This window comes from Garra rufa, chromosome 14 (assembly GCF_049309525.1).
Source record: "Garra rufa chromosome 14, GarRuf1.0, whole genome shotgun sequence".
NCBI classification, from domain to species: Eukaryota; Metazoa; Chordata; class Actinopteri; order Cypriniformes; family Cyprinidae; genus Garra; species Garra rufa.
Window position 1 is genome coordinate 21,081,942 of NC_133374.1, and position 16,561 is coordinate 21,098,502.

Below are 16,561 nucleotides of genomic sequence, written 5' to 3' on the forward strand. Positions count from 1 at the left end.
TACCAGGAAAAGCCATTTCTCCTGCTGGAAAACTGTAAGCTGTCATTTCACGTTTCATGGCGCTTTTAAAGCAATACTTCATTTTTTGCAGTAAATGCTGTAATTATTTATTCACCAAGTCGTTCCAAACCTGTATCCTTATTCTTTAATGCAGAAGTATTCCAGTTACCCGGATGTGTGTCTATACTGGCGATACAAGGATGTAAACAACAGCATGGATTGCAGGGTTAATACTACTGAATACATTGTTCAGCTAATTTATGCTGTCTATACCACGGAAGAAAACTGGTGGGAGCTGCTAAATCATATAGAGAAGGACTTAGTATAAGCAGGAATAAAGACATGTACAAGCAGTATCAATTAAGATAATAGCCTAATATTTCACCTACCTGACCGAAAATGATAAGAACAAACACGATTGTTGACAAGATTCTTGCCCTGGAAATCTTGGTTCTGTTTGGCCCACTACAAACGCCTTCTGTTCCTCAGCCAGTTTTTTGCACTCTTCTCCTTCTCCTTTGATTTTGGCAGTCTGTAGTGCTCCAAATGTTTTTCCCGGTCCGACCAATTAGTACAACCCAAAACATGACAATAATTGACCATTTTCAGCTGCAATAATCAGCAAAATATGCGAGTTTCATTCGGTTCAGTGGCATTGTTTACATTCAGTGCTGCCAATATGGCATATTGGTGAGGCGTCATGAAAACACTCTATTGGGAAATAACCAGAAGAATAACAACGCACAATAAGGGTAAAACTGTTCGTACTACAAACCGGTGTGCTCTTAATTAAGATAATGCGTTAAAATAATATGGTTTGACACCAATTTGCAAGCTGTTTTGTAGCTAAAAATACCTGGAAGCGGATCCTGAAGCCAAATTTAACACATTATGAACGAATTATTCCGGTTTTATTAAGTGGAAATTTTGCGTGAGGGTGAAAAATTTCCACACATAGATTGCAGGACTGATTCATATTGGTCGAATGGAATGCTGTGTTGGCTAACAATTAAGTTTGTTTTGGAAGTGACTAAGTAAGCGTTTTTATGCACCATCATGTTATCGGTAACAGATGTTCTTTGCTAGTTTCGCTAATATGACTAGATTAAATTTCAAATTGTATATTCATAGAAATCCAGAACTCATGATTTGCGTTTGGTTGCCTCTTTGTGCTGAGTCACTCAGTTAACAAGCCTCATTTTACACAGTTTGTACTTTGTTTAAACAAAACGCAGCTTTCTCTTTATTTTTCTCTATGCTTTCTCCTGCTTTTCTGCATGTTTTTGTTTTAAGACAAGTAGTTCCAATTTTCCTCAGGCTGCTGGCAGACACGTCCACGGAATGTTTTCGCAGTAACGTTAGGAAGAATAAGAGGTACATTTGTATCCTCCCATTGTGCAGTTAATTTCCATGAGGTCATGGCTTGCCCCTTCACAGCTGTTAGCAGAGTAATTCAACCAGACAGAAACAAACTCAGAAGGGCGTCTAAATCCAAGTCATTAACTCCCAAATACTTTTATCATTAATATTCGCAATACTACTCATATTATTTATTAGTCTTAACAACAGGGCTTTGAGTGAGCTGGTTTAACAGGCATATAAAACATCAAAACAGTGTCTAAAGGTCCAGATTCTGCTACATACATCAATGCTAAAAGCAATCTAAATAGCAGATTCCTTTTATAACCATTTTTTATGTATTCTGATGTATTTTTTCTGTCAGAATAGTGCAAGTTGGCATAAACGATATGATATTAGTTACCGTGTGAGTTCCACTGAATGTTTAATGTCCTCTTGTAAATCGCACAAATTATATTTCTTTTGCATACATATTTGAATATACAGTTGAAGTCGAAAGTTTACATACACCTTACAGAGTCTACAAAATGAAATTTTTTGAACGGAATGATGCATAAAAGTATAACTCGATATTATATATATATATATATATATATATATATATATATATATATATATATATATATATATATATATATATATATATATATATTATATATATATTTAATTTAGTACTGCCCTTCAGAAGCTACAGAAGATACTTGAATGTTTCCCAGAAGACGAAATAAGTTCAATTTATCTTCAAATTCAAAAGTTTTCACCTCCTGGCTCTTAATGAAAAAATGTAAAAAAACCAAAAAAAAAAAAAAAACCAGAGAATTTGTGAGACCTGAAGGAGTTTTCTGAAGAACTGCGGACAGTTTAACTTAGTTTAACTGTTCAGGACAAACAGGGGACTCATAAACAACTATCACTAAACAAAAAAAACAAACAACAACAACAAAAAACTGTGGACCATTCAGGTAACAACACAAGAGTCAAGTGTCAATCAAATTATTTTCTCGTGCACTATATGTAAACGTCTTTTATGTGAATTTATGTGAATTTTATGTATCTTATTTAGGTAAGTACTAAATAAAAAATAACATGCATTTTGTATGATCCTTCTTATTTTGGTCAAATAATTAACATTTTGCAGAATCTGCAAGGCGTTGGCTATGTAAACTTTTGACTTAAACTGTACATTTATATATCATGTTATTTTCGCTATCTACCGTAGTACATGTCCTTGGACTTTACAAAACCTAAACTGTATTCAAGATAAAGTGAATTCTCTGTAGTTCTTTGCTTTTGGATTTTACATAACACCACATATTCTCAATGTGTAATCATTTGTAGCGCTACTGCTTTTATTACGAAACATATCCTGTTTCCATTTTTATTAATATCAGCAGAGGGCGTCCTTTCATTATCCTCGGAGGACTCGCGTCTGAATTACAGATTAAGATCCCGTTTATTCATATTTTTTGTTATGTATTTTGCTTTAATGACAGCAGAGGGCGTTCTTTCATCATCATAACTAAACTAATGAACGATGACTGCATACAGAACTGGTAATATAAAGTAACCACACTCTTAAAAATAAAGGTTCTTTATTGGCATCAATGGTTCCACAAAGAACCTTGAACATCCACGGAACCTTTCAAATGCAGAAAAGGTTCTTTAGATTTATAAAATGTTCTTCAAAATGGTTCTTTTAAGATCTCAAAGTTTCTTTGGGGAACCAAAAATGGTTCTTCTATGGCGTCACAGCAAAAGCACCCCTTTGGAGCTTTTATTTTTAAGAGTGTACACAAGTTAAGGTTAGTGTTAGGGTAAGTACTTAGCTATAGCTATATATACTAGTAGGCCTATGTACATGTTGAACAGGGCTGTAAAAGTGCTGCTTCCACAAAAATAGCAATTTTGTTTTACTTTGCATTTACTACATAGTTGGCAAATCCTTATGGAATTTCATGTGTAGTGGTAGACGTAATGGAAGTCCCCTGTGCAGTGGATGTTATTGTGTGGGTGTGAGGAACTGGTGTTTTTTCCCCGTTCTCATCCTCAGAGACAGGAACGATCCTATTGACCCAGAGGCTGGACTTCCTATTTGTAAGATAAACTCAAGCATGTCCACTATTGGTTCAGCGGGCCCGGGGCCAGACACACCAACATATACACTGTGAATTGGATGACCCTCTGAACCGAGCTGAGTCTATTCTAGCTGTGCTATACTTAGAAGACGACATCCCTGCATGAGTATCAGAATTCCAAGTGCTTATTTTTCAGGAAGTTTATAGAAATGATGAGGGTAGAGTATCATTGTTTTGTTCTTTCTAAATACAACAACAGTATTGAATTAAAAAAGTGGAACTATTTTTGAGATTTTCTGATAATTTACTCAGCCCTTGTCATCCAAGATGTTCATGTCTATCTTTCTTCTGTTGAAAAGAAATTAAGGTTTCTGAGGAAAACATTTCAGGATTTTTCTCCATATAGTGGACTTCTATGGTGTCCTAGAGTTTTAACTCTAGATGATCCCAGCCAAGGAAGAAGGGTCTTAACTAGCAAAAAAATTGACAATTTATATACTTTTCAACCTCAAATGCTTGTCTTGTCTAGCTCTGCGTTCTGATTCTTGACAGTTAGGGCATGTTGAAAAACTCCCAGTCTCATTTTCTTCTCCAACTTCAAAATCGTCCTGGAATATGAGTTGATGCAGAGCTATAAGACAAACATTTGAGGTTACTTTTTTTTTTTGAGAAAATAACCAATCGGTTCGCTGGATAAGACCCTTCTTCCTTGGCTGGGATCATTAAGAGTCTTTTGAAGCTGCATTTAAACTGCATTTTGGATGTTCAAACTCGGGGGCACCGTAGAAGTCCACTATATGGAGAGAAATCCTAAAGTTTTCCTCAAAAAACAAACAAACAAACAAACAAAAACATACTTTCTTTACGACTGAAGAAAGAAAGTCATGAACATCTTGGACAACAAGGGGGTGAGTAAATTATCTGTAAATTTTTGTTCTGAAAGTGAACTTCTCCTTTCATTTCTTTTTGACTCTTCTTCATGCTTATCCATTTGTAGTGAATAATTGAAGGGCTGATTTATTTGAGGGTTAGTCAGAGTGTAGACCATTACAAATAAGAGAGCAAAGGTTAACTTATAGCTGGACTCAAATCGATAAACCAACAAATGAAAAAACACGTTTTAAAAATTTCCCACCTGTGCTTAGAGTTCAATTCCTATACTCTATAACCTAGACTAACAAAAAATGTTTTAAAGTGGTGCTTAGTTTTAGTTCAAGGCACAAAATAAGCGAGGAAATCCTCTTTCATGTCTGTTTAAATATAAGGACCTTTAACACTGTTAAATTCATTATGGTGCCTCACTTCCTTCGCGTTCGGTTCGGTTATTTTTAAAGCATTGTTCTCAAGTATGCAGTTACAGATAACAGATATGAAAGTTGTATCCGAATGTAAGTACTTTGGGAATTGATTGAATGCTGTTACTCAGTGCACAACAATGTGAGATTCAGATTTCCATTTGCTAAAAATGCTGGAATGTGGAGCTGTCCAGTGCTGAAGTGTTTCCTTTTATACATCTAGAAAAAAAAGCTTGCATTCACACACCTCATATCAAACGAACCACTTAAAAGCTACTTCTTCAACACTTAAAAATCTTTACGAATGGGTAACAATTGTTTAAAATATATACCTACACTGAAAGTCGAAAACAAGATTACTTATGCTAACACACATGCTGTATTTATTTAATCAAAATTCAACATAAAAAAAATCTTAAGTTTGACCAGTAGTGTAGCTGTGTTCATCACTAGCTCTCTTCGATTGATTGTGATGCATGATAACATTAGATCAGGCTTCGGGAAACTCCCTTCCCATGATTTAACAACCGGAGGAAGTGGCCTCCATTATACTCTCTGGTTCATAAGGTCCCACGCCCACAATCACAGCTTAAAATCTCTGCTTGTGTGCTGATCTCAGCACAGAAGTGGCACAAGTCATTTATCACAATTAAAGACATTGTTGTGAATTGCATTTTAGCCCAATGACGAAACTACTACAAGTCGTGCTGAAGACAAAGACAGTACGAGGCCACAGTCAAATACTGTTTATTGTTCATCTGGATAGTCAGTGAATGTGGTTTTGATATTATCCAGGCCTCTGGAGAGAGACAGACATCTGCTCTACCCACAAACATCACCACTGGAGACCTTCATAGAAAACAAACATCTGCGGTATAAGAATACAAAAGGCTTGGGGCTTAATAATATGGAATGAAATCACAGCTTGTTCAAAAACATTACAATAACAACTCATGGGTTAGTGCTTGTCACCTGCATTGGGCAGAATTGAGTGTTGGAAATAAGTCAATTTTAAAAACTTTTAGAAACTTGCATGGACTTTTTTTATTGCGCCTGATGCACCTGATTGTCTTGCGCATTGTGCCTTTCTGAATAGGTTTTGTAATATCATGTAAGACCAAAATGATTGAGATAAACCAGAAAAGCCTGTACCTTGTTTCTCTAATGCATGTTTTCCAAAATAGTGATTTCTCACAACATCCCCTAGACCAAGCTGAGCTAAAAGCCCTCTGCCAGGCTGTTTTTACCGGTAGCTGAATTGAATTACCGTCTCTCAAACCAAAAAACAAGCACAAAATTTCGATTCGAAAATGCATTAATCAATACCACTTGAGCAGGGAGAAAGCCTTAGTGCTGTTCAATAATAAATGACAAAAACAGCACAAATACATCATTGGATTGTAGAATGGCCTGTGAAAATATTGTAGTGACACTTTTTAAAAAGAGTGCAAAACAGCTTTGGTGGAATGATTACAATGTATGCAAAGCAAAACAGATTTCTCCAACATGAAAGAATGTATGTATAAAGAATAAAGAATGTTGTAGATGCTCCCATGAAACCTTTGATCACCTTTAGAGTCAGGCATTTAAAAATTAAGCAGACAACAAATCATAGTAAGGCCCAACATTAATATTCCTCATAAACATCACAATAATCCACAGATCATCGACAAGACTTCAATCCATCAATTAACATCGAAAAGCTCCATGTTTGTAAGAAACATTCTTACTTAAAACTATCACTTGTGGACATAATAACGGTTCCTCCAGTGAAAAATCCACCAACATATTTGTTTAGAAATGTTTTGGCTTGTAAACGGTGCTTGATCTATGCATACAGTTGAAGTCAAAAGTTTACATACACCTTGCAGAATCTGCAGAATGTTATTTATTTAACCAAAATAAGAGGGTTCGTACAAAAAGCATGTTATTTTTTATTTAGTACTGACCCAAGTAAGATATTTCACATAAAAGTTTACATACAGTCCACAAGAGAAAATAATAGTTGAATTTATAAAAACAACACTTTTCAAAAGTTTACATACACTTGTTTCTTAATACCGTGTTGTTACCCGAATGATCCACAGCAATCAACAATGGCTGTATGATTTTGAGATCCATCTTTTCACACTGAGGGACTCATATGCAACTATTACAGAAGGTTCAAACACTCACTGATACTTTAAAAGGAAAAAATAAGCATTAACAAACAGGGGGTGAAAACTTTTGAAATGTAAAAATCTGAGTGAATTTAACTTAATTCTTCTTCTGGTGAACATGTATGTTCTGTAGGGCAGAACTAAATGAAAGAATATAATATTTAGGCAAAACAAGAACATTTTACACCCTCGGCTCTTGATGCATGCTTTTCCTTCTGAAGTTTCAGTGAGCGTTTGAACCTTTCTGTATTAGTTGCATGAGTCCCTCAGTTCAGTGGAAAGGGTTCAAATACACAAAAATGCTGAAAAACCAAAGAATTTGTGGGATCTGAAGGATTTTTTTTAAACATTTAGATAACAACACAGAATCCAGTGTACGTAAACATTTAAACAGGGTCATTTTTATAAATTAAACTATTTTAAATTTTTTCTTGTGGACATCGTTTATGTAAAATATCTTATTCAGGTCAGTACTAAATAAAATAATAACATGGATTTTGTATGATCTTCTTATTTTTATAAAATTTCGCAGATTCCGCCAGGTGTATGTAAACTTTTGACTTTAACTGTATTTCTCTCCTGATTCAAGCAATATTATGGATAAAGGACTGTTATTATGGATAAAGGACTGTGAATTTCCGTAAGTTATAAAAAATGTCTGAATAATGGCTCTGCATAGTATAAAAACAGCTTTACACTTCACAAGACGCTAAATGATAAACTGAAGACACTTGAATTACTTGTGGATTACTGTGAGATTTCAAAGGTTCCCATGAAACCTTTGATCACCTTTACAATCAGGCATAAAAAAAATCAAGCAGATAACAACTCATACTATAAAGCCCAACGTTAGTATTGTAGCATACAAATGTTCCCCATAAACACTCATCAATTACCTCATAAATCTTCCATCTTTACAAATAACGCCCATTTTTAATGTTATCTAATACAAAGCTTACATTCATGGAATATTGCTGTATGAGAAAAATAGTGTTGCTTATACAAGCTGATGAAAAATTGACAATGAATACAAAAATCATAAGAAAGCACGATCACAGTCATCAGCCTCGCCATTTACGCTTTATAAAAGGTTGTGATTTACAATCTATATACAAGCAACAGTAGTGGAATGAACATCTATGAAAAAAAGGAACAAGTGGTTTCCCACATTTCAAGAACAGTGCTGCTCGAAAAACCTGAGGATGACAGAAACACATCCGTAAACCCTTCCCCTTCAGAGATACACGTCCATGGTCTGAAGGATCATGTGGCGGCACAGCGGGCAGTTGTGTTGGTAGATAGGCTGGCTGAGCAAAATGTTGGTGCACTCTCTACACAAGCACAAATGCCGGCACGGAAGGAGCACGACAGTCTTGGTGCTGTCCTGACAAATCACGCACTTCTTCCTCTCCTCTTGCTCGTGCAGAAGAGTCAGGAGGTTGTCTGGCGGAGGGCCTTTGCAACTATCCTCCGAAGGAAACTTTCGAAGCGGCCTGTGAGTGCTGGAACTCGGAAGTGGGAGATTTAAAGGGTCATCCACTTGGTGGGCATCCTCAGGCTCGTTTTCTGGCACAGCTTGAGGCTCAGGATTGGGATCAGGCTGTCTAACATCCTCTTCGGCCACAACCATCCTCGCAGGAACCATTATCCGGCTGCGATTCCATGCCAGTCGTCGCCAGACGTTCCTCTCAAGCATGTGGAGACGCTGCAGAGCCCTTTGTAGTCGCTGAAAGACGGGAACAGCATTGATGTGGTTGCTCACACGTAAAGATAGCAGTCGTGGGAGCGCAGGGTTTAGATAAGCAGTTGCACTCGCAATTACAATCAGTGTGAGAATCAGCCCGTAAGAGTTGAGGAGGAACACGCTCGCAAAAACATGGCACACAGATCCCAAGAACTCCATTGCCAGTCTGCATGGCGTCCACAATAGAATAGAGGTGCCAACAAGACTGCTGTAAAGGAACGTCAACACCGTCAAAGTCAGCTCGAGAGCTTTCTGCAAGGGGCACGAAACGGCTTCCACCGTGCTGACCACCACAGAGTATAAATTTTGCGTCCCAATGAGGAGCAAGTTGATGATCGTGTTGATGAAATACAGCAACAGGCTGAATACAATTCCACAGCCTTCCCAGGCCTGCCGCAGCAAGCCGTGTCCAGACAACAGTCCACGATGCAGAAGCTCTTTGGTGCGCAGCAGTAGATGTGAAGACAGGTATCCGATCATCTTGAAGCTTTCCAGGATGCCTCCGAGGAGCTGCATCCAGCTTCCGACCATGTTATGGGTCACGACGGCCACTCCGTCCCTCATGGTGATGATACAAAGCAGACTGAGATTCCAGCACTCCGACACTGAATTTGTAAGTAGCATGGGCAGACTATTGATGAAGCAGATCACTGCCACCAACAGCTGAATGACTGAGTTGACGATCACAAAGTTTAAATCCAGGAGGAGACCAATGACATCTATGCATTTTCCAATTAAACTGAAAACAAAGTTCAGTAGACCCATAATAAGGATGTGAACACTGTTTGCTGAAATAGACTACAGATCCTCTGTCGTATTATTTGTGCTGTCAAACATCATAGTTGAGTCTGTAATACACAAGCAAACAGTTTCATTGGCTAAGTTAGCTTGCGTGCTAACCCATTCACATCTTTAGCAACGTTGACGTCTTGGCAAACCACTTGAGATTAAAAATTCAACTCCAGTTCGAATATCACAACTGACCATTAGCTGGGAATGACATGTCCTCTGTTTTGAAGCGAAACACTCATCCTAAACATGGGTAGCATAGTGCAGTAGCTGCTGCTCACACATGGACGGGAACTGCTCGGCGGATGTTTACGTTTGAAAATCGAAACTGCTCGCCTTGGCTGGTTGTGTAAAGCTGCATCCCAAGGAGAGGTTTAGTCTTAATACACAGTGTAATACAAACATCCGCGTTTTTTTGTGAAGCTGCAAAACGAGGACAAACTCAGACGGACATTTCTTTGGATTATTCATGAGCTAGAATCGAAAGCTTCTCGTTCTGTTTCTGACCATTGTTTCCGCTTTACATCACGTGTTTCAAGTCGATCAACTCGGCGCTCTGGCTGCGCAAAAATGCGCATTTTCATCTGCTTTTGGTCATTTTATTTTGCAAGCACTGATTATGTTATTTTTTTTTTTTTTGTGGAGGTGGGGAAAATTAAATCATTCATGATTAATTGGTAAAACAAATAGATGCTTATCTATGCTGTTTTCAATTTCGAACAGCTGCTTGATTGAATCATGCAAGTTATTTATTTCTTTGTTGGTGGGTTAGTTCAGGCATTTGGCTTTTGTCCGTAGAATATTGGAAATGTTCTACAACACAACCTTTGTTTCTATTTGAAATGTTTTCACAGTATTGATTAAAATGGTCATGCAATGCTTTAACATTTTCAGGATACAGGGCAGAATAGGGCTAACGATTACAAAACGCACAAAAAAGGTTTAAAATAAAAAAATCTTAAAGACTAAAATACTTGTTATATTATAAATATTCTTAAAATTTTTTTAAAATGAGCTGACAATCCAATAATAGTCAGTTTTATGACTGGCCTAATTCTGAAAATTCTCAAAATGTGACGAGTGAAAGCTGAATAAATACGCTTTCCATTGATGTATGGTTTGTTAGGATTGGATATTATATATATTTGGGTGAGATACAACTATTTGAAAATCTGGAATCTGAGGGTGCAAAAATATCTAAATAGAGAAAATTGTCTTTAAAGTTGTTCAAATGAAGTTCTTAGCATATTACTAATCAAAAATTAAGTTTTGATATATTTACAGTAGGACATTTATAAAATATCTTCATGGAACATGATATTTACTTAATACCCAAATGATTTTTGGCATAAAAGAAAAAGCTATAATTTTGACTCATACAACATATTTTTGGCTGGTCCAGGGTCACATTTGGCTTTTGTCCTTAGAATATTGGGCATGTTCTACAATTTTTAATAATGTTAAGGATTTTTAAATGTTTCCAGTTTTGTTTAAAATGGTCATACAGGGCCAACTATCACAAAACATACAATAAAGGTTTAAATTAAAAGCCCAGTTACACAAATATGTTTCTTAAAGACTAGTTATAACTATATTATAAATAATTGTTTTAAAATGAGCTGAAAATCCGATAGCCTTTTTTTTACAGGTCTTATTCTGACATCTTATCGTTACAACAGTTAACATTTTAAGTGGTTTAAAACATTTCATCAAAGTTGTCCTAAAACCAAAACAATAATACCCATTATTTTCTTAGGACAACTTTGATAAACTTTTTTTCTTCAAATGTTATAGTACAGAGCAAAATGAGAATGTGTGTTCAACAATGTGTGTATCTTTATTCCTGAACAAAAATGGTGGAAATATAGCCAAGACTCTGAAATGACTGTCAAAAACAAACACTGAGAAATATTTACTAGAGTAAAATGTGTGACAACTAGCCCCAGTCTCGCTGAGTTATTTTTGAGTTTTATTTTGACACATTGGGTTGTTAACATTTTTTCAGCTTGATCATCACATTATCCGTTCTGAAGCAGAATTGATGAGAAATATGTATTTTACAATTTCCAAGGAAATAACGATCTTGTCTGTTCATTTGAACTAGACAAATAAACAAAACAATGGTTTGCATTTACACTACCCGTCAAAAGTTTTTGAATAGTAAGATTTTCAATGTTTTCTGCTCACCAAGCCTGCATTTATTTGATCTGAGGTACAGCAAAGACAGTAACATTTTAAAAATATTTTTACTATTTAAAAAAAATGCTTTCTATTTGAATATATTTTAAAATGTAATTTATTCCTGTGATTTCTAAGCTACATTTTTAGCATCATTACTCCAGTCATGAACCTTCAGAAATCATTCTGATATTCTGATTTGCTGCTCAAAAACATTTATTATTATTATTATATTGAAAACATCTAAGTAGATTTTTTTTTCTTCTTAGAAAGTTAGGAAGAACAGAAATAGAAATAGAAATCTTTTGTACTATTATAAATGTCTTTATCATCAATTTTGATAAATTTAAAGCATCCTTGCTAAATTAAAGTTTTATAAAATTATACTGACACCAAGCTTTTGAATGGTATAGTGTATAATGTTACAAAAATGTTTTATTTCAGATAAATGCCGATCTTTGGATCTTTATATTCATCATATAATCCTAAAAAAAGTACTCAACTGTTTTAAACTCACATAATTAAAACAGTAAAAATGTTTATTGAATAATAAATCAGCATATTAGAATTATCTGTGAAGGAAATGTTACTGTTTTTGCAGTACTTTGGATCAAATAAATGCAGGCTTGATGAGCAAAAGAGACTTCTTTAAAAAACATCAAATCTTTTGACTTGTAATGTATGTCAGTCAAGCTTTGATGAAAATATAAAACTGATGGCTTACTGAACAAATGAGAATGCCAATACAGAAAGAATAGCCCAATTAGCTAGTAGTGCATTTATGATGCCTCTATTAATATTTAAAGGGCAAAAAGTCACACACAAACACACAAGACACATGCAAACACACAAACAATGTGACGTGTTGAAACGCACAACTGCTGCTTTGCTGAGCATTTGTCAGGGCCGGTAGGTCGACCACTCTTTAACCTTCATCTGAGGCCAAACAGACATTCTCAGCTGAGGGCCTCTTGGGAAAATAAACAAACTACACTGATCTGAGGCCCCCATTTGGAAGTAACAAAGCCCTGGAGAATAGATTTCCTTTGACAGATTTCCTTCTTCTAAAGCATAAAGCAAAACATTACTGTATTTTCCATTCCTACGGGTCACTTCCACACCATTAAACTCAGTGACAGTCCTCAAGTGCTCCTCTCTGCTCCTTGCTACCTTCAGCAAGAAAGGAAATCTTCTCTCACGTGGGAAACAAAATACCGGTGACTTGATTGCGACAACAGGTCATTTTGTTGAAGGCTACTCTATTGTTTCACTGACCCATTTCGTAAGAAAACATATAGCTACTGGATTCTGTTCAAACAACAACATGGAAAAAATGTTTAATGTGGGTTTCTCAGCACATATTTTGTTGAAATGAAAATATTCTTGAAACTTGGGTAGATTTTATATAATTTTTTTAAAGTACAGTTTTAAAAACCATGTTCCCATGTTATTTTTTATTATACTACGGGGCCATTAAATGCTTAAATCTGATTGGCTGCCGAACGTTCTAGAGGTGTGCATTAGTTTTAAGGAAATGCACGGCAAACGTAGTAACTAGTAAATAATTACGTTACTTAGTTACTTTTTATGGAAAGAAAAAAATTCAACTCTTCAGCAATTAAAAAAAAGGAAAACAAATGTTAGATTATCTTGAGTAATTTTTGCTTATTAGTATGGATGATTTAAATCATCGAAGGTCGGCTGCAAAGACATCAGTTAATAAAATGGGATTAAATACATAAAGGATATTTGTATTATTTAACATATTTAATTATCGCAGGTTTGCATTAAATTTCACAGTCTTTATTCATTTTGAGGAATACTGTATCTGTTTTTTTAGTGAGTGAGATAATTTTTTTGCATGTTCACATTTATTCTAGAACTAAAGTAACATCTTACAATTTCTCTCAACATGGGTACAGGAGAGCTTTTAATCAATAAATAAGAGGAAAAAGTAACTGGCGTAGTATACTTATTTGAAAAAGTAACTCAGAAATTTCTTTGTTAATTAAAAAGTAATGCGTTACTTTACTAGTTTCTTGGAAAAAATAATATTATTATGTAATTTGCGTTACTTGTAATGCATTATCCCAAACACTGTCTAAAATGATGTTTTGGAATTAGCAATGGAGGCATTGGATGAGCTGCGTCAGAAATTAATCCTACTCACAATAGCGTTTTAAGGCCAAAACCCGGACAAATGCCTTGAAATACATCTCCTGATGTCTTGAGATGTGGTAACCGTAGTATAAGTGGAATAATTGACTTTGGAAATAAAATAATGCACATGTGAAGCGGTTATTCCTTATGTAATGTGTGAGTATTAATGTTAAAGTTGGTTGTTTTGAACAGATACCCTACCAATTATGCCCCTTTTTGCAATATGTAATATAAGTCTCAGCTGTCCCTAGAATGTGTCTGTGAAGTTTCAAAATACCCCACACATCATTTATTACATCATTTTGAAAAAGCCTATTTTGATTGGAAGTAGAAACACACAGTCTTCGTGCATGTTTCTTTAAATGCAAATGAGCTGCTGCTTCCCGCTCCTTTTTCAGATTAGGGCTGTGCCTTTACAGCTGGTACCTCAGATACTCTGCTAAAAACATCGGTTTGGTTGTGATTATCATGTATATCGTGTTGAAATCATGCGTTTGAAAGCCATATCAGTTTAAACTTCTAATATAGGGTTTTCTGAGAGGATACATCTGAAGTATGCGCACAAAGCGACTGTCACACGGCATGTGAGTATTAAACTAAATTCTTTTTCATGTCTTATTGCGCTTAATTGTGTGTTTATATGTTAAAAACTCACAGGAGTGAAAAAACAGTTGGATATGTCTGTGAAGGTGAACAGCTGGGAAACAAATCGCAAAAACAAGATGGCAGCACCATGGGTGGAAACGTGCAGATTAAGGAACGGTAATATTATAATAAGATACCCTTCATACGTCACTAGGGGAGCTAAATCTGAGTGGCTAGTTTTTTCCCATATGCTTGCAGAGAAAGGCTGACCAAAACAAAGTTACTGGGTTGTCCTTTTTCATATTATATCACTTAAACATGGAAAACTTCAGATTTTCGTGATATATCCCCTAGTAACTTTTCCATGTCAACTAACTACCATTAGAGTATTAATAAACTGTTATAGTTAGAGAATAAGTTGGCGTACTTGCAGTGTAAGAAAAATATCTGTTGGGAGACCATCAATTTAAAGTTTTAGTAGATATTAAGATATTGTCTGAAATGGACCATCAAAATAAAGTGTTTCCTTTCAACAGACGTTTTTGTTTTTTATGTACTGTATGTGATTTTTGATTACTTTTATTGAATCCAGTTATGGTCATTTGACCCCAAAAGTAATGATCGTACCCAGATTTCGAACCAGATAAAAGGGTTAATTTGCAGCTGGTGCTGTGTTGACTCAGGAAGTTTATCAAAAGCAATATGAGGAGAACTATTAATAGTCATTCACTTAGAGACAGACTGTTGGTGCAGTAATCCAGAAGCTTCTATGGGAAAACACAAACTCTCAACAGCAGAAACCACTGGTGTGCTGTCTGGTCACAACCTAGGCTATGATCTCACATACCACAGCAACCCACGAGCTCCAGCCAAGTTCAACACTTGAGCAAGCTTAAAAAGAAGGATACGAAGGGAGAATGAAAGGGGTAGAGAAAATATTGATATGTACAATTGGACAATCCCATGGGCTTTTTGTCTCTGTCTGTGAAAATGCGCCTTCCCAGCGATATAATTTTTACCAGGGCATGATCTTTCTATATCAGATTCATACCCTAGACAAAGGAAATGCTGGAAAATTGCGCAATAAAGATTCTGAGATATGCATATTCAAGCTAACATTTATTTCAGCCCACCATGTTCTGCCACCAAAGAGGGGACCACAAAACCAGTCATAAGGATACATTTTTTAGAATTGAGGTTTGTACATCATCTGAAAACTGAATAAATTGCTTTCCACTGATGAATGGTTTGTTAGGATAAGACAATATTTGGCCGAGATACAACTATTTGAAAATCTGAAATCTGAGTGTGCAAAAGATTCAAAATATTGAGAAAATTGCCTTTAAAGTTGTCTAAATGAAGTTCTTAGCAATACATATTACTAATCAAAAATTACATTTTGATATATTTACGGTAGGAAGTGCATAAAATATCTTCATAGAACATGATCTTTACTTAATATCCTAATGATTTTTGGCATTAAAGAAAAATCAATCATTTTGACCCATACCATATAATATCGGCTATTGCTACAAATATGCCCATGCTAGTCAAGACTGGTTTTGTGAAAGACCAGGTCAAACATTTTTACATCCAACTTGTTATTTATTTATATCTTCCCATCACCACAGAAACATCCTTATGCCACGATCAAGACCATTGATGTCAGTGTCTCCTTGAAACAAGCCCTGTTTTTGTGAGGACTCTTTTTTTGCACACATATAGGACTCTAAATGTCTTCTGCTCCCTGCCCTTGAGCCCCTTCACTCCTCAGACGTTCACAGCCACCACCCTTGTGTTTAACAGACAATAGCCCCTCTCATACAAGCAGACAACTCCAAAAAACATTCCCCAGGGTCCAGAATGGAAAGAATGACTTCTTTCCTACTTCCTTCCTGTCGTTGAAGGAAAAGCATGGTTCTTTCCACTACTTCAAGAAAGCAAGACAATGATATGTGGGCTTGTCAGATATTAATCATACGGGTGGGCTATCATCAGTGAAATCACAACTGATTGTTTATTGTAAGCTACAACACAAAAGTATAAAAAAATAGTAGTTATGTTTTGTGGTTTTTGATGATAAAAAAGTAGAATAGGCAGAACAGGACTTGAAGTCTTCATTCAGTTTCTTCATTCATTTGCTTTTTCTCCTAGACATATGAATGGTGCTAATTGCAGAGCAACATGTTGTGTTAAGCAGAGCGTGTCTAACATGAT

At 35.7% G+C, this 16,561-nt stretch overlaps 1 protein-coding gene across 1 annotated transcript; it reads right to left on the minus strand.

The window, feature by feature from the left end:
• Nucleotides 1-5,460: 5,460 nt before the first annotated feature.
• On the minus strand, nucleotides 5,461-9,934 carry rnf26 (ring finger protein 26). The gene has a single exon (XM_073817741.1). It carries the CDS (start codon nucleotides 9,395-9,397, stop codon nucleotides 8,123-8,125), a length of 1,275 nt encoding a protein of 424 aa, XP_073673842.1. The 5' UTR covers nucleotides 9,398-9,934; the 3' UTR covers nucleotides 5,461-8,122.
• Nucleotides 9,935-16,561: the final 6,627 nt, after the last annotated feature.